General features: G+C 39.1%; 1 protein-coding gene across 11 annotated transcripts in view; it reads left to right on the top strand.

The window, feature by feature from the left end:
• Positions 1–24,889, top strand: part of LOC310892228 (uncharacterized protein) — a 421,439-nt gene that overhangs the window by 217,594 nt on the left and 178,956 nt on the right. For 3 of the 11 annotated variants that reach the window (XR_014577963.1, XR_014577964.1, XR_014577966.1), the window contains 2 exons: positions 6,046–6,109; positions 13,082–14,511. The exons of 5 other annotated variants lie outside the window; for them this stretch is intronic. Coding sequence is in view for 1 of the 6 variants with exons in the window: in XM_083819691.1 (XP_083675817.1) it covers positions 6,046–6,109 (64 nt within the window). In the remaining 5 variants the exon portion in view is untranslated. Of the gene's footprint in view, positions 1–6,045; positions 6,110–13,078; positions 14,512–24,889 lie in introns of those variants that run through there. 3 more of the 11 variants (XR_014577956.1, XM_083819691.1, XR_014577965.1) reach the window with 2 other exon arrangements.

Below are 24,889 nucleotides of genomic sequence, written 5' to 3'. Positions count from 1 at the left end.
TACATTCAAAAGCTCTTGCATAATTTTGCTTTTCTACAGCCAAGAGGGGAAAGAAAAAAAAAAAAGGAAATAACAGATGGGGAGACTTGCAGTTTTTTTCCCTTTTCTCAGACTGTACCGAGGGGAGTTAGTTTAACATCCATGGTCATTTGAAGTGCCCTGTGCTGCAGATAAGCAAGCCGTCCTTGCTTATGCTTTAAAATAAGACTTTCTTCCATCTCCCATGATGTGGTGCACTTCTCAGGTAATACGAGAAAAACTATTACAACATATTTAAGACAGAATTGGTTATTTGTTTAGGTTTAATAGGAAAAAGGAGAAGAAAAACCTCCCTTGAACTGCTCGATGCATGTTACAAAGCGAAAGAGGGACATGAAGTACGGGAGGCTGGATTGAATTCTCTTGTGCCTTTTAATATCTTTTTTCCTTTCTGAAAAGCAAAATACCTCTCACTGCAATATTTATGTAAAAAGCCAGTTATGTAACTCTCGTCTGCCTTTCACTTCTGCTACCTCTCCGGACTGTATAGCTCCACTGTTTTTCCTCACGACAGATCGCATTAAGACCTGCAAATCCCGATGAAAGGAAAGAACGACTGGGTGCCGGCAGCACAGGCTTTAATTTCTAGCCTTTTTAAGGGCTTCAGACTGGAAGACAATGGATCTATTTAAGATCTTTTTTTGGCTGCTGGAATTCCTATTGAGTGTTTTCCTGTCACAGTGTGCTCTGGAACATCCATGACTTCTGCACAGCGCTGTGCTCTCCCTCCTTCTCTCTTTTTTATTTTTTCTCCCCCCTCCAAACTTGAGATGTATAGAATGAAAGTGTCAGGTCACTCTCCACATAACAGCGGCAAGTGCAGAAGCAGAGTAAAATTTTATGCTACGCTGAACTTTATTTATTCACTTTTTATTGCATTTACGTGATTGATATCCATAGAAATCCAGAAATTCTTTTGATTAGGGTTGGTTGGGATATTTTAAATCGATTTCTGTCAAATGCAAGTGAAAAATATATAACCCTGCTAAAAGAATCAAAGATGAAGGATTTGGGGAGGGGAGGGCAAATAAAAGGAGGAAGAAAATGGTCAGTAGTATGAAAATTTCATGCTTTTTGATCATGTTTCAAGAGGAAAATATGCTTATACTTATTGCAACCAATTTATTCATAGTTGTATCCTCTGAGGATCTGACCTGTTTGTGGTTGCGAGCATTGTGTCGGGGTTTGTTTTCTTTTGCCCTTTACAAATAGTTCTTGTCTGTGTGCACATTCTTGGGCAGATTCTTCCCTAGTGTAATGCTGCTAATTTTGTTGATATTACGTCAGGGGTGTATAAGGTCAATTAAAAAGTTATAGGGCTTGACTCTTGGTTATTTTAAAGTGTTGTCCTGGCAATGTAAAGCAGACATAAAGTGAGCACAAGCATAAATTTTGCCCACTTCAGGAATAAAAGGAAATAGTTGACATCTTTTGACAATAATCCCTGAGACAATCAAGAAAAGAATCAAGAAAAGCTTTTTGAAAACAGGAAGTGGAATATTTTAAGCTATATAAGTATCTTATATAAGTATACTGTTATAAGTTGATTATATAAGCTGTATTTTACAAAATTGGTGGGCAGTACGTAGATCTTCAGAAGGATACTAGAACAACTGGATTCCTTGCCTGATTCTGAATCCAATTCTTGCTTTAGCTCTGGGCAACCAGATCTTCTGCCTCTATTTCTGTCTCGGTACAGAATCTCTTAGGGATTATCACAGATACTTGGTTTATTGTGCCCTACAGAAATATTCTAAAGCTATTTCATTAATGCTTATAAAGTGGATTTAAATGTAAAGGCAGAAGGTGTTGAAATAAGTCAGAGAGGTAAAAAAAAAAAAAAAAAACCACTTCTGACTGGTATCGCCACAAAAACCAAATTGTAGGGACTAACTGTAAATAAATGTTAGCTGCAAATTAGAAGATGACCCTGATCTTTAGAGGAAGAATTCTGGAAGGAATTCTCTGTAGGAATAATACATCCTGGAAACCTATGTAGTTGTAAGGATGGAGCTGAATCAGTAGCATTTTATGACATGGTTATATGAAGTGGTGGAGACTAACCTTCCTGAGCATGACAATCCCTAATCCTGGTGTCCTTAATTGCTGTCAACCCTTTGTAAAATACTTGGAAGGTGTGTATGAGATGAATATGATTCCAGTGTTTAACTTGATCAAAAGAGTGGTCATATGTCCTTGAAAGAAAAGTGTTTTCTGCCGTTCTTCCCAGAGGTTTATTCTGGAAGTTTTTCGTCTGCACTGAAAGATTCTACAAAACCTGATAACTTCTAACAGTAGACAAGCAGAATTCACACTTAAAATCATTTTCTTGCTTTTCAATTACTGAAATTTCTGTTTGTATCACTAAGTTACCTCTGACTTCCCCAGTCTTGAGTACCCAGCTTTGATTTGTAAGCTTATGTAGACTTGTAACAAGGCACTAACCTTCCTGAATGGTCCAACACGTTTAATTATTTTCTGAGTACTTACTAATTAAACAAGTTGAAAAACCTTGGAAATGAATGTTGCTAAAATTCTAGTTTTATCTGTGCAGTTGAGTGGCATCCAGAATGGTGGAGTTTTGTGTTTTCTGCAAAATGTAAAATCTAATTTTAGTTTATGGAGGAGAGGGTGATTTGACTTGACCAGACATTAGACATTCAACCTGTGAAGGAAAATTCTGTCTTCCTAAATTTATAAACAGAACAGACAAAAATTTGAGCAGTTTCTGAAATGGCACGTTACTATTCAGTTTTAACAAACAAGACTTCATTTCACAACTTAAGAAAACTGTAGTATTTAAACAAAGCTGTTCGAGTCCTGCCACTATGCAGATCTCTGCCTTATTTTTCTTAAATTCAAGTTTGTTATTTTAGAGAAAAGGTTAAATATGAGCCCTAAGGGTTTAAAAAGAGCAACAACAATAAAAAGAAGCTCTACGTTAATTTTTATTTTAAAATTTCATTATTTTGCTTTCTTGACACATGCTTGGGGTTGAGTATATTGGAAAAATAGTTAGCTAATATGATTTTGCTATATCTAGTAATGTGCTGAATTAAATACAACAGTCTTTTTTCTTCTATCTATTAATATTTCTGCAAGGTTAACCCCCTCCTGTTCTTCAAAATATCCTTTTTTTGCAGCTCTGACACTTTGTTTTAAGTTTATGACAATTTTGTGTCCTTCACTGTCAGTAACTGATTGCTAGTACCTTCAATAGCTTCACGGGTCTTTTTGACTTACTGGTGTCCCAAAGATATGATGCCAGAAGGAATATATTTAGAGTGGCTGTAACTGAAGTATCAAGCCTAGCTGCACTGCATGTTCTTGTACACCTCCTTTTTAAAACTATTATCTCATACTTTCCCAGAAAACAAGGCAGGACGGTTCTTTGCTCCCATCACAGAACCTGTGCATCCTTGTCTTTGTTGTTAAATATGGTTTAGGGAGGTGGGCCGTGGCACCTGCAGGGAAGAATCACTGCAGTCCGGGGATGTGGAGAAGTTCTCAGCATGGGCACGGTGCTTTTGGCAGAGGCTCTTTTGAGGAGTAGACATCTCGATGTTGCTTGCTCTTTCTTCTGGAAGGTTGTTAATATTTTCCTCTTGCCATGAAACAAAGTGTGTTCTGTTTGGACTGAATGCCTGTATCAACGTTAGTCCAGTGAGAGGATGGCCTGGGCAATGTGTCATACCCACTTTGGGGAAGGAGCAGATCCTCATTTGCTCGGGGGTTTGACCTCCTGGATGGATGGATGGATGGATGGTTGGTTGGTTGGTTGGTTTCATCCCTGGCAGTTACTTTGTGCTGGTGCCTGGGGTGGGAAACAGGGCAAAGCTCTCTTCACCTAGTTGATTAGGAGGCTTTAAAAACACTCTTTAGGACATGACTTTTATACCTAAAGTAAAAGAGAGAAGGGAAATAGACTTGATATTCCAGGAAGTCTGCTTCAGGGTAAAATCTTGTGAGAAAAGTAACTAAAAAAATCAGTTTCTGTGGGGACTCGGTTTGGGGTATTACTTCATAATTTTGACTGAAGATGCTTCCGACTTGTTTGGCTGTTAGGACACATGCTGAAGTTCAGCTCTTTAAAGCCGTTCTTGTAGAGACAAGATACAAGGAGAGCTTGTCAGTGTGGGGAAAAGAGAGAGGATTGTTTGCTTCCAAGCTTTTGGTGTTTGATTTGTGATCGGTGGCAGCAGATTGGATGGACTCACTGTCTTGACTGTGCTGTGAACAAGAGTATAACACGCTTAGTTGATAATTTTTGCAATCAAACTAAATAATATTGCCTTTCATGGAAAGATTTTGTGGAAAGATGTTAATAGAAAATGGTGTAGAAAACATCTGAAAGCATCTTCACCCGTAACTTTCACTCCATGTATTTCCTCAACTTTTTCTGCTTAAAGGTTTTATTAAATATCCTGGTTGCTTTATGCTCCTGACATCACTTTAGAAAAAGATCACGAAGTTTCAATCTAGTCATCTGGGGTACATCTAAATCTACATTTTGGCTTAAAAGCGTCAGTGTCAGCTGAGGCTGGAAATGGTCTGTTCTGCTCTGAGAAAGGGAGGGGCAGACCCGTAATGGTTGTTCGGGCTGTTTCTGAGAATCAGCTGTTTTTTTCTTTATACTGCAAAGATTAAACAAAGAATGTTAAACATTTCCCAATTTAGCATTTATAATGGAAAGCGGCTGTAGGGCCACAGCTCGCTGCTGCAAGGGCAAGCGTTCGTATTCGGAGTCGCTTTAAAAGGCTTTTATTTTCTTTGAAGACCTATCCTTTCCTCTTCCAGCCTGGCTGCAGTACTTTGCAGTCAGGTGGAGGCAGCTTTAAACTTTTTACTTTCATTTAAGTAGGAGCTAATTTACTTTTGGAAATGAAAGTTAAAGCGACTCAGCTATCTGCAAAGTGGAGGAGTAGGCAGTGGATTTCTTTAACTTTTCAAATGTCTCTGATTCTATTTCACACCAACAGGCAAGCAAAAATTACCTTCCTGAGCTCCTATTAGTAACAATATGTAGTATTAATGATCTAATGTCTTAGTTTCAGCTCTTCATCTCAGTTTCTAAAAAATATCTGTCGGCTGTGTTCAGTCTTCTTTATAGTTGCACCCAGCTCAGGAACTTTGAAGCTAAATGTTGTAGTTTAATTCCTGAGAGCAGCAGAACGACATTTTTTGACCTGCTGTGACAGCACAGCTTTTTCCATAGCATTTCACTAGCGATTGCATGGAGAACTTGGAGAACTGTGACTTTCTGTTCCTCATAGCAAGGAGAAAGAATTCTTAAGGGTGACTGTATGTGACCAAAAAAAAAAAAAAAAAAAAAAACCAGTTTGTGGGCAGCTTTTTAACATCTCAGTGTTATATATGTTTTTCTTGTTTTAGTTGTTTGTCAGCCTTTCTTATTTTGTCTTACTTGAGCAGGCAGTCTGTAATCGAAACAAATACGTAGCTCCAACTGTCTTAGTTGAAGCTGAGGGGAATTTCAGCTTTATGCAAATATATGTTTTACTCTCTGCTGAAGTGAAATAAGTGTTAATAAAGTTAGTTTTTAACAGAGCAGCCAAGAGTGTCCTTTGCCTCTCGATTGGCTAGTTTTCAGAAATTTGGTAGTTCTCTGTCATCACATGTGGACAAGATCTAAACATCTTATATAATTAAAACATTTTCAGAAAAAAAAAATATTTCTGGTTTCTTTTATAAATTGTAAGCACTGCAAAAATCAGATATCCATTTTCTGCCTTCTCTAGCCTGCCTGCAAGTAGATTTTGTCTAAACAAAAGAGCCTTGCACTCAGAGCTCACAAACATTTGTGTATTACTTAGGTATCTACATGAGTAATTTTATTTGCCTCTTACAATAGCTTATATATATTTGTAAATATTTGCCCAGCTTTCTGTTTCTTAAGGGAAGCTTTTCAAGAATTCCTTTTTATTTTTTTGAGCAAGTCAAAGTTTGAGTTTAAAAAATATTTCAATCTTGTGATTGCATTTCTTACAGAATGTTGGAATTTTTGGACTGTGCATCTGTTTAGGCACGTGGAGAAAGACAAGGCTGAGATCATGTAAGTCATGAAACTGAGGGTGAATAATCCATACTTTATTCTTTCACCAATTTTATAGTTTATACCCAGATGCAAGTAACAAACCGAAAAGGAAATAAAGAAAATCTAGTTAGCATTTATTTTTAAAGTGATTAATGAAAAGCAAAGTTCAAATGAGGCCTCAGATCCTGGTGGTGCACAATGAGTTGATTTATTTTGTAAATAGACCATGGATAATTAACCATAAAACAAAACTTTTTTTTTTTTTTTTGAAACTTGCATAATGACATTGGTTTCTTTTAGTTGCTGTGAGTTGCACAGGGGGATAACGACTTATTCACAACTGGTTGCAACTGGTTACAGCCAAGAAAGGAAAAATCCCAGAGCAGCTAGAGGAAAAAGGCTGTTAAAACCCTGCTACACTTGTAGTTTTACAGTAAGGCATTTGCTAATGGCTACAGTGGGCAAAGCTGTCCTTGCATGATAACAGAAAAAGAGTAGATACGTACATGCTCTGATGATGCTTGCCATGTTATCCTGTGCTTTGGCTTAAAACCTGTTAGCAAAAGACAGCCCCTGCAGCTGGCCTTGTGGTCCACAATTTTGTATTCACTTCTAAATAACATTACTTTATGCTCTGTTATAAGCTTCTATGATGCCTGTATCTTGCTACTCTGGCAGTGGGGAAGAGTCCTCCAGATAGTCAAAATAGTCTGACTTGCTGCCAAATCCTCTTGTGAGCCAGACAGCGATGGTAGTTTTTCAGATATGTGATGTGACAAAACTGCCTGCCCAATGTCCCCCAGATTTGCTTCTTCATATTCCACAGTCATCTGGGGAAGGGATTGCTTATGCCCAAGAAGGAGAAGGTCCAATTTGTTGTGTGAGCACATTCACTACTAATCAAAACTACCAGCTGGGGTTATAGCCCTGGAGAATGTAAATAAACTGGTGCATGAGATGTTCAGATGACAATATGGCAGCTTTTGTGTTGGTTTGTTTTAGTTGTCCATATTCAAGTTTAGTCATCTCATGCCAGCTTATTAGAGTGAAGAGAGGCTTTATATAGGTAATGGTCAAGATGCAAGAGATTGGATTTGCCACAGATATATTGTCTATATGGACACCTTAGCCTGCTTTCACACACCACAATGTGCCTTAAAATTCTTTTGTCCGTGTATATAATAAGTCTTGTAGTTCACATGGAGCTGAAATCTGATCATGATGTGTTCATGTGAAAGTTGGTTTATAGGTGTAACTGGGCTGTTTCAGACAGAGACTCTTAAGGTATTTGCAAAAGGCCCTCCTCATTAACAATTATAGCCTGGATAGGCACATGTAGTGAGTAAAATTACTTAAAACCAGCAGAGTTTTACATGTGTTGAATAAATTTATCACAAGAGTGTTATGGACTGATGCTCGTAAGAGTTCTGTGTCTTAAATTGATTTTGTAGGCATTAGTTTCTTCTATAAATAAGAGGTATTCATTGTCAGCAACATACTGTAGAGACTGAAGAGAGAAGAAGCAGATCATTAATGTCAGACTGTCACCTGCTATCTCCGTGAGCTTCATGTAGATAACTGGGTATAAGGGTTGTGCATTGAATTTTTAGTCTAGATCCCAGATGCAAGACAAGGCCTTAGATCAGCTCTTTAAACCCATAGCAGGGTAACTGCTGAGTTCCCACTGCATTACTAACACTAGTAACTACAACACATGGGCTGCCACTTCAAATCTTTTTTTTTAGGCCAAAGAGTCAAGTTAAAATAGCATTTAATTTGAGCAAGAGACTTCTGTTTGTGGGTGGGAGTTGTGCTGGGTGCAACATTAGCACATTACTTTCGAGTGGCATTGCAGTGAAGACAAGACCCCAGAAGTAAGTTTACAGTTTTTGGCTTCTCTTCGGGTCCTATTGGAAAGGAAGCCAGTGAGGGTCCACTGTGGTAGCATTAAGTGGATATGTGTTTGTCCCATGGGGTCTCCCTTGAAAAATGCTGTTGTCAGACTTTTACTTGGGAAGTTGTGATGATGTATGGAATCTGCTATGTACTGTTTATAAGTTTGAACTTGATTTTATTGACTGACTGAATCCTTTTATCTTGTGACAATCTTTTTCTGTGCTCTACATCATGCCAAAGAGACAGGGGAGTGGTGTTGGCATATCTTTGTATGAATAGGTCTGTCATTAAATATTTGAAATAGAAACATCTGAAATAGATCTTGCCTGAGAAGAACAATGGGGTAACTAGAGAAAGCTGGTTTTCTCCAAATTCTCTTTTGGGGGCTGGAGTTTTAAGCAAACAGGAAAAAAAAAAAAAAAAGGAAAAAAAAAAAGAACAAAGTGGTCAGGTATCAGCACAGGGTCTTAAAAACACCAAAGCCAGAGTCGTGAAGGGAGACCCAAAGGAAACTGAGAGAGGAGAGGGGAGGTGTTACATTTAGCAGAGGGAGGTTTTTCTTCTTTTTATTTTTATTTTTTCAGTAAGTTTAAGACCAGACAAGGGAGAGGAAAGCTGGTAGTAGAGAACCGACAGTCCCTCATTTGGAAAAGGCAATGTGTATAGGAAAGGGGAATTTTTTTCACATAATGTTGATCTAAGCATAAGGAACTTCTGCTGTTAGTGCTGAGGATGCTGAGGCACAGAGGTGCTTTTTGGTATTTTCAGTTTTCTCTGGTCTCTAAATTGGTGTTTTTGTTTTGTGAAGGTGAAGAATAAGTGACTCGGTCATCTTCCTCAGGCAGGGCAGCTAGGCTCTGAAATCTTACTGCTAGGAAGGGGTTACAGACAATCTTAGCTGAAGAAATATGCAGGATGAAGGAGAGCGCATTCAATTCATTTCAGATTGTGGAAGCTGTCAGCCCGTGGGCCCAGTATGCAGAAGGCACATTCAATAGTCCGCTTGGTGTGCAGCAGGGAAAGCTCTGTTAGAGAAGTGACAGAGGTAATTGTAGTTCAGGCATTTGAACAAGCCTTTGTATTTCTCTCATATGGTAATGACCTGTTTGTAAAGATATGCAATCCAAACTCTTTTTATTTTGCCCCCCTCTCTCTTCCCATACATTGCTCCCCAAATCTAATACTTTAAAAAAACACAGGAGAGGTAATCCCAACAGCTCTCCCCAAGACTTTCCTCGTCTCTGCTTTGCAAAGTGTGGCATCTGATGTTCCAGTAGGTAGGTTCAAGTTAGAAAGTGCTTTCATGGGAGACTAAACAGTACAATTAATTGTTTGAATCCTCGGATTTCTGCTCCAAGCACTGCATTTAGAAATGAGCTTTATAACAAACAAATTATTTGATTCTTAATGAGATTCCGTCCATGTCACAAAAAGCCCTTCACCAAATGGCGCAGGAGGCAACCACTTCTCAAAAGCATCTCAACATTGAAATATCCAGGGGGTGCCAATCACTGGGAATGATGTCATGTTTACAGGCCAAGCCATACCTCAGCTCCCCTTCTGGTCTTCCTAAGTGAATACTTTCATATGCTGGGGCTCTTGCTGCTACCTGATTTAGGTGAATCCTAATTTGAATTCCTCCTGCTTTAGGTCAGGACTCATCTTGCAGTTTCAGTCAAGCTTACATGGCTTCATGGTATTTTGCATTTTATTTGTTTGGAAGTGTGTGAGCAGTGAGGAAGATTCTTAGTGGTTGAAGAAAAAGGAATTTTTGGGTGCTTAAACATCTTAAAATCTCAATTATTCTTGTATTTATCTGTAGGTTAAATTTAAAGGAACAGACCAAATGGCAATAGTAATGAAGGACACTTGACCCAACAAGACTTGTGCTAGTTGTTACATAAATAATTGTATGAAAAGCTTTTTACTTTTCATACACCAGTAAGCTCCGCCAGTCTAAGGAGTAGATAGGAACAACATACCACCTAGATTATTAATAATAATTAGGTTGTCACTGATATATTGATAGAATTCCAGAGGTATTACAAGCTTCTGAGGTTCACTAAAGAGTATGGAAGGCCAGGACTAGAATTAGTAAAAAAAAAAAAAAAAATAATAATAATAATAATAATAATCTATTGGAATTCTCTTCTGATTGAAATACTGGTTCATTTTATATATATATACATACATATATATAATTGTATATACATAAAATGCACACACACACTCCTAGGACTCAATTTATTTTCATTATCTATATTTACAGATAAAGCTTTTTTGCATTTGTGGAATAGAAATGCTTGTTTCAAACTTTTCTTTCAAAAATGTGTTCTATGTTCTAATATAAAATTTAAATCAAAACTGAAAGCAACAATCAAAACAAAATTATTTTGTCAAAACAAAACATTCAGTTGATTGAAATCATTTTTTATTTTTGTTTCATGGGCAACTTTGCAATACACTGTTTAATTCAACTGTGAAACAAAAGCAAATTTCAAAGTCTGTAGCTATCCTGTAAAGCAGAAATATGGGGTTGTGTTTGGGCTCTTCTAGGTGACATTTAGGGAAGCACTTCATCAGAATTCTACTAAACCTATTTAAAATTAAAAAAAGTAAATCTCTCATATTCTATTAAGACAAAAATATTAAAATATATGAGGACCCTTAAACTTTGCTGAGGTCTTGTATTGATGTCACTCACAGCAATGGACTTCAAATACACCAGTGTTTTTCAAATGTTTCTGTAGTTGATTTAATTCTCTATGGAAGTTCATAAAATTACAAAAATGGTCCCTTGGATTATTTGGGATTTTATAATGGGACTTTCTGATCAACTGTTACAGAGATAGTGTCTGTCTCTGCAACTATATGTAGGTCTCCCCTGGAGATATATTCCTTCTGCTCTGCAAATTGAGAAGCCTTTGATACCATTTCAGTTCTACTGGCTTCCTTCTCTGTGGAGGGCTTGCAGACCAAATTTCTGAAATTCTGGGTGCCTATCTCGGTATAACTGTTTACAACGTCATGGTGTGTGTGTGAAACCTATGTAGTTAATATTAGTGTATTCACTTCAATTTGTTGCTTCTTAGGTCTTATTTGAAAGGGACCTTCCCGTATTAGAGCACTTTTGGTTGTTGCTGTCAGTCTTTACTCATCCTGTGTAACACCCAAACCACTCTTGCTTTCTCTTCTTAATGTCTTGGATGTTTTTTCCACTCTGTTCCACTTTCTCTAGTGGGGTTGGTATGCTTAAATACTACAGTTCTTCTGGCAGCAGTATTGTCCAGGGCCACGATATGGTATGCCTCAGAGGCATACTACTTTAGGTTATGGTTTTGGCTAATCTTAAATTCTTCAGGACTGGCATAAACCCAGCTCCGTGGGAGCACTCTACAAAAGAACAACATGAATTTAAAGGGGGTATTTTTGACAAGTAGGGCTGAGGGTAAAGATTAAAAGCAAAACACGTAGTTAAGGATTGCTCTGTTGCTGGAGGGACTGTTTCACATGAAATGTAAAGGACTTGACCTTGTCTCAACAATGTGTGGATCCCTGTTTTTTGAAAAAGGGCTGCAATACTACCCTGCTCACACGATACCTTGGTTATTCTGATCTGGCTTCCTTGAATTTGGCTAGATACAGCAATGTCATTTGGCTTAGAAATATTATCACTGAGACTTTTGTAAGTTAGGGATAGAACAGTCAGCATCTGATCACCCCTGCAGAGGAAATGCGTCCTGCAGCTCTACTTCAGAGTTTGCGCTCAAGTCTGAGGTAAACACAAGGTGACAAAAAATAAGAAATGAAAAGATTTTCCATTTGTTTGACCACCTAACCTTTTGTTTCTGTTTTCCAAACTTGGTAAGGGGTATTTTGTCATACAGAAAAGCTGCTTTTAAATAAATACTTATTCTAGGGATAATAGTGTAGTTGCTTTGATATTTCTCAGTCACAGACCAGTGATGAGACAGGCAGGAATATATGCTTTGTCTAACAGCTGTCTCCTGTATTCATCAGAATTTTTTACGTGACTAAGCATGTAACCTGCCGTATCAGTATATATTGAATTTACTCTTAAGAAGGCTGATTTAATCTGAAGAATATATTTTTACACTGGTCTTGAATGTGAAGAGCTGGAATAATGATATTTTTAGGCTTTAAAAAAAAAAAAAAAAGCTCCACCACCTCACTCTGTAAATAAATTTTTGAAAAAGTTTGTTGTGGACACACAATATTTCTTGCATGCTGGTAGAGCATCACACATCACAAAGATAATAATATAAGCAGTAAAATATCCCAAGCAAAAAGAAAGCAGCTGTAGATCTTGCCTATCTGGCTAGTATTATTGGGATGGTTCTTTTTAGCTTAACCTACCATTAATGCTTTGCAAATGTATATGTGCATGCTGAGGGCTGGCCAGGAGTTGAACTGCATTTATAATGGTTGTATTGAATTGCTGCACTGTGCCTGAATGCTTACAGACACATAAGAGGACAGGAAAGGTACTCAAGAAACTGATAGACCATGCCGGATCTGGTCTACCAGCTCTAGTTACAGGAGAATGTAACGTGCTATAAACAAGATGTAAAGAAAAATTTATAAAGGTACTTGGTGAAATGCTGCTATGCAACTGAAGTGTTTGTTAGCTGTTGTCCCAGGATGGATTGTCTATGTCCCTTTGTTGTGCTGCTCTCTTTAATAAATAACACACCAAACTCAGAGATATGATTTAACTAGAATGATTTGTATCATTAAAAACTTGTAACAGATGTAGAGAGAAAGCTATTCTGCCTCCCATTCTCTTCCAGTGCCTTTTGTTTCCTTCGCTATCTGTAATAGTTGAAGGCTATAACATATCTCTCTAAGCCTTCACTTCTAGACTGATACTTGCCAGTCTGTCTTCAGAAAGTCAAGGTCATTTCTGCAGTGTGCAGGAGTAAATATTAGAGGTATAGACAGGAATTGTGGCTGTTTGGTTTTCTAATGAACTGTATTTCATTATAGGCAGCATTTCTTGTAGAAAAAATGTGATTTTTTTTTTTTTGTAACATATTATAAACCTGATCTAGTTTTTTCCCTTGGCTTTAGCAGACACTGGGGATCAAGTCCATGTTGGTGATTCTCCATGCATGCTGCTGGATGCAGTCAAACCTGCAGCTGGCTTTCAAGCTGTTTCAGCCTGTGCTGCCCTCAACCCAGGCCAGTCAGCTCTGACTGAAGATACAGAAATTAGAAAACTTCTGATGTTACCTTGAAATAAAGTGGCCCTTGAAGAAATCTCTTGGGAATCCTGAGATTTCATATTGTGCTCACAAAATCTTTCGTTACTTTCTCTAGAAGTATGCTTTTGCTGGACAATTAAGATTGTAAGCATTAGTCTGAAAAGGTTCCCAATGGGAGGATATTGGTGACACAGATTATAGAGCCTTAGTAAGACAGGCCCCCTTTCAAGAGTCAAAGATCTTTAGGTCAAGGGGTCAAAGAGACTTTTCTAAAAGTTAATTTTGCATCAGTACATCCAAAAGCACTGTCTTTCACAGGTCCTGACAGTCTGATGTCAGCAGAGATCCTGCTTCACGTATCATTGCTTTCAGTGGTAGCTCCTGGGCAAGAGGGATGAATTTATCCCACAACGGCTCCCCCAAAGCAACGGTACACCGGACATGGAATTGATTTGTCCTGTCTCTGCTGTGCAATTCAAGTTCTTTTTGGGTTCCCTTTCTAGATTCAACTGTTTAGTAGCACTGCAGTATGAGCTTCAAAAATGGATGATTTCTGTCTCACAGACATATGCTTAAATTCCTTCTTCTATAGCAGTTTGTAGAGCACCTTCATTTTGAGTCTTCTACTATTCAGTGAGAAGTCAATTTAGGATTAGGGTCTTTCAGTAAGGATCCTGTTGCAGAAGTCCTTCAATCATTGCACGGTACAAGAACTTACGATTCTTATGACTGAACATTCTGATATAAATACGAGACTGCTGTATTTACGGCAAAATCTTGATACAGTCTTGCTGTTACGTGGGGCATTAAAGAGATCCTGAAATATCTTTGAATCTGAAACAATGGGAAGCTGCTTACCTCATGACATAATAAGATAAAATAAGGTCAGGAAAAAAGTCATGTTTGCAAGTCCAGTAACAGAGCTGCAAGAATTATTTGCAAGAAATAATTTAGTTGCCAAAAATAGCAATCAAATATCCACAAGTTGATCAGTCTCTTTGATTCAGGAATCACTGGAATTTATTTGGTGACTACCTTCAATATTTATATTCTATGGACTCTCTGTCACTGGAGGTGGAAGAGGGATAGCTGTGGTTATAATACTATTTGCAAAAGCCTATTCTGTAATTTTCCCCTCTGGCATCTGTCTTCACATGACATGAAGCCAGGCATTTAGGAGACTATAGTATTGATGAAAAGATTAACAAGTTTAGTGTTCCTACAAGAGTTAATGTTTAGCTTACAGGAGGCTTCACATAGGTTCATGAATCCTCACACATCCTTCACATTACATTTATTTTATTAGCCCTACGATTGAAGCGGTGAAAGAATAAAACTTGATAAAGAAGACTGTTGATGCTGCATGAGTGAAGTGGGAGACATTGTTCCACAAGCCCATTGATTCAGAAGATCAGCATGAAGCTCAGTGCACAGACGGGCAAAATCGTGTCAAAGGCTGTTGCAGGTAGTGCTGTGTTCGTAAAGGCAGCATGGCCACCCATTCACTTTCCAGCCACCACGTAGCAGAGGAAAGACGTCATGCTGCAGACGTCTGTTACTGTGTTTGCTTACCCTTACCCCTGTTCCTGAGAGTTTTGGAATAGGTTCTGACAAGTGCGTATGGCAGTCATTGTTTATGACCATACTTCGCAATGTCCTACTGACTTAAAGAGCCCAAATTTGGCCCTCTGTAATTTAACCAACAACATAAACAGCGAACTCTCAGCTAAAGAGCTGGGAACAAAACTTAGTTCCTGGTTTCCTGCCTATTAATTTAGTACATATCTGATTTGAAATCTGTTTTCTACATACCCTTGCGTGCATGTTCCTTGGCACATGTGCTTCTTGCCATTATGGGGCAGATCCCATAGATTTTCTGCGTCATTAGTAGAGAGAGCCAGTCATTAGGAAAAAAAAAAAAAAGCTTATTTGCCTGAGCCGTTAAGATTTTTTCTCACAGTTCTGCCTGTGGCGCCTGTCACTAGCAGTCAAATAAGGACAATTTTACCATTCTCTCCTGCTGCTCTAATTTTTTTTTTTCAGTGCCAGTACATGTATTTGTTATTCTTTATAACTCCCTTTGAAGTTGGGAATCCAAGGGGAATCTAAAACCGACCAGATGTTTCTGCTGCTGGAGACACAGAAGACAGCAAGGATTAAGTTTAACTGAAACTTACTTCTCTACAAAGCCCATTACAGTCAAAATTCTTCCTCAGATAGATTTATTTATTATTTATGTTTGCACTTGCCATCCCGGATAGGTGATACCTCAAGTCATCTTGCCCAGGAGGAAAATGGATGATTTATCCAAGTAAATAGCGTATCAGCAACTGCCTGTGTTGATTTCCCTTATGGGGTTTCAGTTCCATTACACTGCATATTTCCCACCCACACTCTTTATACGGCATTTCATGTTGAGGAAAATCATTCCCATCTCTTTAGCTTCAGAGGACAGATATGTGGAACCATCCAGAGGGAGGGCAGCGTCACTTGTGTGCGGAGAGAGGTAACATACATGAGAAAGTACTGTCTGGAAGGCAGCGTGATCTTTTAACTCCTTCTCCTTTCACTGCTGGAAGATGGGAGAAAGGAATAGAAGGAGGCACAGGTGGGGAGGGACAGAAAAAAATGCTTTTATTGACACATGAGTTCAGGTTGTATGCTTTTGAAGGTGCAAGATGTGGAAAAAAAAATATTTTAAAATATACTGTGATGTAGAGGCATTAGGAAATCTTACGCGTTGTCCAGGTCCAAATTCTGCCATGGCAGATCCTGCTCGTCTGTGTCTGCAGTCATGGCCACAGGAGGAAATAGCAAAGTCAGGGCTCGTGGAGGTCAGGATAGGGAAGCAGCAAACAGAGCAACGCTTTGGTTTCTCTCTGCTAGGCATGGGCTTAAGCTTCCAGATTTTAAACACCACAGATTTCTGTTGTACTTTGCTGCCAAGTTATCTCATGTAAGTTTATGGGGCTCTCTGTCCCTATGCCTGTCTCTCATGACCATACACAACTTTTGAGCATGCTGACCATTTTCAGCCAAGTCTGAAAGAACTTAAAAGAGAATTCATTTTCTATAAAATGGGGGTCTAAAGAGAAGAGAAAAAGCTCAAACTAGTGCCACTTCTGGGCAAAAACAAGCAGAACTTGTCATTTAACTAAGCTTAGTGGAAGACGGCTGGCTGGCCAGCACATGCTTTGCTGCAGAGCAACCACAGCACTCTGTCTTTTGCTCACTGAGAATTTTACCTTTCTTGTGGGAGGGGAGACCTACAATAATTGTACTCGTATTGTGTAGAGCTTGCAGGCTCTGATCACCAATCTGTAGGAAGATGGGCTTTGTTAGTATTACTTTCATGTCTGAGCCGTTTTTCTTAAAGTCCTGCCCTCTTTCTTGCTGGTAGTCAAGGTACATCTCTTCTGGCTGACAGTGTTTTCCCATTTCTCTCTGCTGTGGGGTTACAACACCTATTCCTTGGTTTTCTCTGTTTGGATTCACGGTATTATTTCATGCTAAATCTCACTATTCCTCAAGTCTCGATGTCACAGCCACCGTAATTGAGAAATAGTATTGGGCTCTGCCTAAGTTGCTCTTTAATTGGCCAGATGGATCGCTAATGCCTTTGCTGAGGCACTGTCCTCCATCATTAGCTGTTGGAGTTGCCTCCTAATATTCCAAGGCCCTGTACAACACCCTAATTTGTTTTTAAACAGGGAAATAAGAACCTTTGTGATTATATAGAGCCTCCTGATAAATATCAGGTAAAAACATTTTTTTTTCTGATTTGAAAATATAAAAAGAAATAAGTCCTGGGAACACCGTGTGTTTTTGGATGTTCTGTGTGTTTCTGAGGAAAGATAGAAAGAAAAGAAATCATGGTTTTCATTTTATATTTTAGGACCTGAATTCCCAGCTTTATATTAAAGAGAAACAGGTTAAAATTGGGGAATTTGGGATCTACATATTTTCTCGTCTTTATTTTTTTGTCAAGGCATCGAGGCAGATGGTATGAAAAGCATTTATATTGGTCTCTCTGCTGACGGAGCTTAACCTAATAATCCAGGACTTGGAACTGGGTGCTTCGATAAAAACACTTTCCGAGAGATTTTTCCATTCAAAACACCAGCAGAAATTTTTTAATTGACAACATCAGAAATTAGTATCCTGCTAGGACTACATTTCTTTTCACCTTATTACTCAGAACAAAAGATTAATATATACTCATTCCAAGCATGAGAGTTTTCAATATTTTTTTCCTAAATTAAACCAAAGACAAAGTGAAATGGTTTACCACAGGATTGTGAGAGTGAAAATGGGGAAAGTCCCAGTTCCGTGTCAGTTATTACTTTGTCCTAGTTTAAGCACTTGACTCTTTCTTCTGGTGATTGCTCCATTTTCTTGTTTTTATAGCGTGCTAGATACTTTGAAATTTGCAGACTTAGCTCAGTCTTTGAAATGAAGTAATCCTAGCTCTGAAAATGCCAAATTAAACTGTGATTCAGAATTCCCCTTAATTGTTACCAACTTCGTATACAGAAAAAGCTGCACTCTACTGGGGTTTTCCTTCATTCATCTCTAGTCTGAACTTCATTTCCTACCTTTTTCCTGTTGTCATGGGGCAATCTGAAAGACCAAAACTGGTATATAAGAAAATAACATGGTTCTCATCTAAAATTTGGAGCACAGGTCTGTGTGGACCCCTCCCACTTCTTGGATTTCCTTATGTGTACGTTCTTGAGAAATTGCATTTAAAATATATACAGGAAACTGAGCCTAACTGAGAAGATTATACCTTGTAAATATTTTCTTCTGTATATTTTGATAGAATGGCATGGGCGTGGAGGGCAGGGGTGTGGATTTTATAAATGTTTTTATGCTTTCATAATGCAGCCCATAATCCATTTTAGATCGTTCTTCTTAAACAAAGGTATTCAGATTTGCCATAGAGGTTAGCAAATAATGAAACAGTACCATTGAATTGTGATGTTAACACCCCAAAGCAGCCCATCCAAGTGGGATAGCACGCGCCCTGTTTTCTTGGATCAATTTGTGATTTTTTTTTCCTGCTGCTGTACAGCAGTTTTAAAGGTTACTTCTCCTGTCCCTTACAGTTGTCATTTTCCATATTGTAGCACTGCAAGGAAGAGTGCACTGTGGAAAGGATCTGTTGTGGAAACGTCAGGTGCAAAGACACAGCTTACCTATTGTCTGTGACATACTGTCTTATGAAGTCAAACAGGAATCTCTATCTCTTGCAGTCGGGTATTAGAGATTAGGCAATGAGTCCAAACCAACAAGGAGCCAGAGGGCAGATTGCACATCTGACTGTGAAAGTCATCATCAGGCCAAGTACTCAATCAGGCCAGTTGGAAAAGCATCTTGTTTCTCAGAGGTAGGGCTGGATTTATGTTCTGCCCAGCACACTCATTTAGAGAGAGAGGATTAGATAGCCCATAATATCACTGCTAATACTCTTGAACACAAAGGGGTTACCAGTGCTTCATGCTGTGCTCACTCTCCCAGGGTGGCAAGTGTGTGGATGAGGTAGAGACACGGATAGAGCCCCCAGTACCCCCAGACCAGCTGAATTATTCCAGCAAAGTAGCCTGGACCTCAGTGGAACACGTTCTCTGCTGACTCCCAGAGGTTTGTGTTCTGGTGGTCACAGAATCAGAGGAATTATGCCTCATGTGATCGCTTTCTCAAACAATGCTCCTACGTCCCTCGTGATTTAACAGCTGTCTTGCAGTTGTGGTTCTTATATCTACCTTTATTAGATCTCCAGCTAGCCCCATGGCCTCTTTCATCTTCCTTTCCCAGGGCCCTGGACAGATTCCTGCTAACTTGCCGTTGCTTTGTATCTGCCCTCGGATCGCTGGTGCTGCTATTCTGACAGCCTACCCAAATCCTTCTTTGCTCAGAGGAAATAATAACTCTCATTCAGTTGCTTTCTTAGCATTTATTGTGACATCCAAAGACAAATGCAAACTCATCTCTAGAATCATTATTCTCTTTGAAGAACAACGGATTGTCAGGGGAGGCATTTTTTTGTGTGGATTCACTTAGAAGTTCTGTCCCCCAGTGTGGTTCTCCAGCTGCCCCTGTCATATCCTCAGTTGTTGTTTATCCAACTTTTAATAATTTCCTTTTCATGCTAGAAAGGCCCACATAATTTTCTCTGTGTGTGCATGTATTTGTATTTACTTCATGGTTTTTTATTTCTTTAAATTCATAACATACAAAATATATAGAAAAAGACATCCATTGCACTAGATACATGCATTATGTATGCATAAATTTTATATATATATATATTGGCCTGAATTTCATAAAATGTCTAGGGATTTTGTGTGCCTACGTTTTCAGTGCACTGTTGCAGTCTTTAAGGTATCTCTTAATCACCTCACATCATGACTAATTCTTGGAAGAAACGTACTGGTATGTGAATAGCTAGGCTATGCCCTACTTCTGTGTAGAGACGAGTGGAGGGAATACTTCTTTGTACTACTGAAAGAGATGAAGACTGTGGATATTACTTCACTTCATCAAAAGAAAGAATATCACTTAGTATGTTACCAGCAGCATTGCTTTCTACACCTGGGCATCGGCTATTTATATGTTTTCTGGATCACCAAAGGTACTTTGAGGTTCCTGTTTAATACTACGGTGGCTTTGATTTGATCTCTTTCATCTGAAGATGGGAAATCAAGCCTGGCCTGGAACCAGCCCAAGGTGGCATGAAAATCCCTAGCTTAATTTGTTCTATTAACATAAGCATTCACCTAAAAGTGTTAAGATGAGATCAGCACGAAGCTTGCCATTACAGCAATGTGCACAAATATGAGGGTGGAAAATTGCTCAGAGAAACTGTCATTCAAGTTCTCAGGGTAATGTAGGAATGTTGTTTATTCTCCTCTGAATAACAATAGCACCCTTACCTGTAGCAAAAGAAATGGAAAGAAGCAGCAGAGAGAATATCCTTCCAGCCATGACTTTGGGTTTGACAATCTCCAGTGAAATTGATGTTTAAGTGTTGGCTAGCATTCTCATAAAAGGCCATCACCTTTTTTTGTGACATTACTGGTTAGGGTAGAACAAAGAGGGAAAAGGGGAGGAAAATCAAGAGAGAACATTAGGAAGTGCAGCCTTTGTCTTACAGGAGTGAATAGGATTTTCACTGGGATCTTTTTTTCAGTTCTGTGTCCCTAACAAAAAATAAATAACAACTTGCAGAACGCATTTGAGAGAGAAACTGGAGGGTTAAGTTGTCAGGTACTAACCTGAAACACATAAGCCCTGGGCTCTTACCCTTGCTTTGCCACAGCTCTCCCAGAGGACCCTGGGGAAGCCAGTTTGGGCATAACAGCTCTTTCTGCCTCCCAGGGAGGCTGGGGGAAGAGGCATTGGAGGTCAAGTGGAGCTCTGACATAATGGTGACAGTGGCCTTCCAAGAAGTTGATATAGATACCAAGGTTTGATACGATGAATGGGATTCATCGAAATGAAGGTAGAAAGCAGGGATCTGTGCTGGAAATCCTTCCTCTTACAGGGATCTGTGCTACTCGTGCACCTGGCTGCGAGGGGCTCATAGCTTTTCCTTCTGCGTTTCTTTCAAAATTTACACAGTGAAAGTGTTGTAGGTTTTCTGTCCTGCATTAAAACAAGGGTAATATATATATTGTGTTTATAAAATAAGAATTTACAGGCATGAAGGACATCCATCCTATGTTACATAAACATAAGTACTTTTTGCTTCCCTTTCCTCCTTTTCCCGTGTTTATGCCATACAAAGAAATTGTTAAAGCAAATACAGTTATGGACATTTTATCTCTAATCTGCACAAAATTTTAAAACCTTTTCTCACATCCCAGCATATATAACTACTACTTTAAAGGCAAAGAGGAATTCTGTGGCTGGGAGCTGAGGAATATGAAAGGTTTAGTAGCCTTCCTGTGAGAGGAATATGATAATGTTCACTGACAGAGGAACTACGAGAAACAATTATCCCAAGCTGTGTCTTTCAGACAATGCTGTCAGATTTTCCACTTCCATGAGCACAGCTGGGCATGCAGTGCCAGGGTGAGAAATTCCACAGTGGCTGGAAGCTGAGTGTGCTGGGTGCAGGGCTGGCCTTCGGTGCTGGAGGTCAGGAGCAGAAACTGGAGAGGAAAAAGGAGGATGACTTTCTCCAGCTTTGAGACTGTAATTTAAAAAAAAAAAAAAAAAAAAGGAAGGAAAAAAAAAGTTTGGTACTGTAAGGAAGGAATCTTTCAAAGATGTTCCTTCCCAGACTGTTGCTCCTTTGAGTTTTGTCTCACAGTTCAGGTTCTTAACATACCTGTACTGCCTTTACAAGATATATGCCACCTACTTCCAGCTGTCTTTGGTCTTGGGCAAATTTGCATCTTACATATAAGTCTGTTGAAATGTTTGGGGTTTTGTTGTTTGTTTATGATTTGTTTTCTTCCGTGCCACCGGTACTTTACATGTTTTTGTTTGTTTTGTTAATTTTGTTTTATTTTTTGTTTGTTTGTTTTTAATTATGTAACATGCCCAATGTTAGCTAATTGAATGTGGGAGCTCTGAAGGATGAGGAAGTGATCCAGGTCAAACTCCAGTGGGTATTCAAACCTGAGATCTGTTTGGATGCAGAGTTTCAGTCCTACCTGGTTTACTTGGGTCAGCCAGCAATTTTGACTCCATTTCTGACTTGTGTATATGTATAGCAGTATGTGCGTTAGGTAGGCTTCAAGCTGGTTAGGTTGGTTTCCTACAGGGAAAAAAAGAGGTGAAGAGATTCCAAACAAGCAACAGTGGAGATGGTTAACTCGGGATCTGCGAGTGTTTCAAGTGCTATAGATTGCTTCTCATATACACATCACGTTTTGCTTTATGTGGTGTTTGAAATATTAAATGGTACAGCCGTATGTTACATCTCCTGATTTGATCAGTGTGTGCTGTTCTTGGTAAATTTTCAGGATTCTAGCTTTTTAAGAATGGTTTGCTAAATGCTTGAGTTAGATAATCTTTGGGACTCCTCTTAGATTACCTTCTTAAATTATCATATAGATTGCTTGTTACATCAGATTACCTTGACTTTTGCCTACTGCTTTGCCTTAGTGCTTGCAAGGAATGGTCTCTTTTCTCATTCTTTGTGTGAGTTGTTTCACAGAGATGTTCCCTGGCCTACCTTTTTAATGTTTTCTAATTTCTCTGTTGAAAACTTGGGAATTCTGGATAATTCCCTAGTCAGTCAGACAGCTCAAATAATGGACCCCCAAATGTAGGCTGTTAATTATTTTTCAGTGCAATGGCAATGTAATGTGTGACAATGGAGCTTTTTGGTAACAAGCAAAATCATTTTGGACATGCTGAAGACTAGAGTGATTAGCACTTAAATAACACCACGCTTCTGAGGATATCAAAACACTTCATAGCATTTAATGAAGGAGGCCTTCCTTCTGTACCCGAAGGATATACTTCACTACTACTAGCTCTCTTCATAGGGAAAAGAGGAAACTGGTTCAGGGAGGGGTGAGAGACTAGACAAAATTATAATTAGCGGCTGTGTTGTCTGATCAGGGTCTCAAACTCAGACCAAAAGGCAATGTGTTTTGGTCCTTTGCATGCACCCTACAGGGGCCCGTTGTCAGCAGGGAAGTCCTGTGGGAACTGCAGCATTGCTGAGGCTCTCCACAACCAGACAAAAAGGTTGCTCCGTGGGGAGAAGAGCCTGCCAGCAGCTGGTGGGGTGATGAAAGAGAGAAAGGAGAACAAGAATGCCGATAGACTGAATCATTCCAATTCTATAAGGAAGAAATTCTTCACTGTGAGGGTGGTGACACACTGGCACAGGCTGCCCAGAGAAGCTGTGGATGCCCCATCCCTGGAGGTGCTCAAGGCCAGGCTGGATGGGGCTTTGGGCAACCTGGTCTGGTGGGAGGTGGCCCTGTCCATGGCAGGGGGGTTGGAACTGGATGGGCTTTAAGGTCCCTTCCAACCCAAACCATTCTGTGATTCTAAAAAAATGGATAGCTGATTATGGAGAGAGAGCCTGGGTGAGTGCAAGAAATGAGTGAAAAAGCAGGAGAAAGTAAAGGACTGTGTGGATGAGAGGGTGAACTACTGAATGCGTGAGCCCAAAGCATCCTGGGCAAAGGAGAGAAAGATGTGGAATACTAGCATATATTTGCTTTCAGCTACTGGAACATAGAAACTCATTTTGTGTCCCATGTAAAGAGCACTGTGAAGCTGAACATTTTGTAGTTAATGCTCAGCTTTGAAAAATAAAGTTGTCTGCATGTATTTTGCAACACCTTTGAACTGGACACATGTAATAAATATCACCATGAGATGTCCTAACAGGATTATTTTAGGATAATGGTCAATTTGAAATTTTTAGCCTTTATGTGGCAGGAGATGAGGCCATTAGCTCGTGGTTGCTCTGGCTAATCTTTCTAGAAATGTAAGAGTACTGTGCTGTGCTCATCTTCCTTGTGTGCTCAGCCTGTCCACGAGATAAGGATACCAGAACCCAGAGTCTGGGTTAAATTCTTTTGTAAATAGGTACAGCTGGTTTTCAATGTTTTTTTTCCTTGGTAATTACAGTAAAAATGTACTCCAAGTTATATCTGGTCTTAATGTGGTGGTTTGGTTTGTTTGTTTTTTACTTTGCCTTCAGCACTATCTTTAAATCACTGTACTAGGGATTTGTTTTTAAGTTTTAAGAGAGAACTTCCCAGGCATAGAAATACAGGACTAAATTTGCTCTCTGGGCATTAACATAGCTCCTTCAAGTGCCCCATCTCAGGAAGTGCTCAGGGGCTTTGGGCAACCTGGTCTAGTGGGAGGTGTCCCCGCCCACGGCAGGGGAGTTGGAACTGGATGAGCTTTAAGGTCTCTTCCAACCCAAACCATTCTGTGATTCTGTGACAAAGAAGACATGGAGAGATATACCTGTGTATGGTTGACTTGGTGTGTCTGTGTAGGATTGACTTTGCTGTATTAGACAAGTTACCTTTTAAATTCTGCTTTTAAGAACGGCCTGTGAGGCAGGTATCTTCAGCCATACGTGTGTGACATTTAAAAATTATATTACTTGAAAAATATCATCACTGTTACAATTTATTTATTCACTTCTTCAACATACCTACTGTTGAGAAGGGTCTGTGTGATGATTAATGAGACAATTATACACATTAATATCAGAGTAATCAGACCTCATACTTTTAAAACAGCGACAAAACGATACAAATACATTTTTGAAAAGCATTGTGCTATCTGTAGTTGTCACTAGTTGGTTTGGCTGAGACGTATGTAATGATAGCTGGACTTCATAGTACTGAAGCACTGTCTCTTAAGACATGTCTTGCACATGACAAATTAAGAAAATGAAACACCAACAATTTGAAAGACTTACCGAAGCCATAAAGCAAATGCTGACACTCAGGCCCTGGCCACCAGTTCTCAGCTGTATGTCCTGGGTCCTGAATAGGTACAACATGAGAAGTCTGTAACTGAAAAAAAAAAATTATCCTGACGATGTTAAGGTGAAATAATGAATGTTTTATCAGAGAATGAGAGGTTATCAGGGAATTCCAATGATTTTATAATAAACTGGTTATCACCAAACGAATACATATTCAAGTCCCACTACTCTAGTGAGCCAGCAAAAGTTTAC

Source organism: Anser anser (genome assembly GCF_964211835.1).
Source record: "Anser anser genome assembly, chromosome: 1".
Classification (NCBI taxonomy): Eukaryota; Metazoa; Chordata; class Aves; order Anseriformes; family Anatidae; genus Anser; species Anser anser.
The sequence above is the reverse complement of the archived record's forward strand: the minus strand, read 5'-3'. Positions and strand labels throughout refer to the sequence as shown.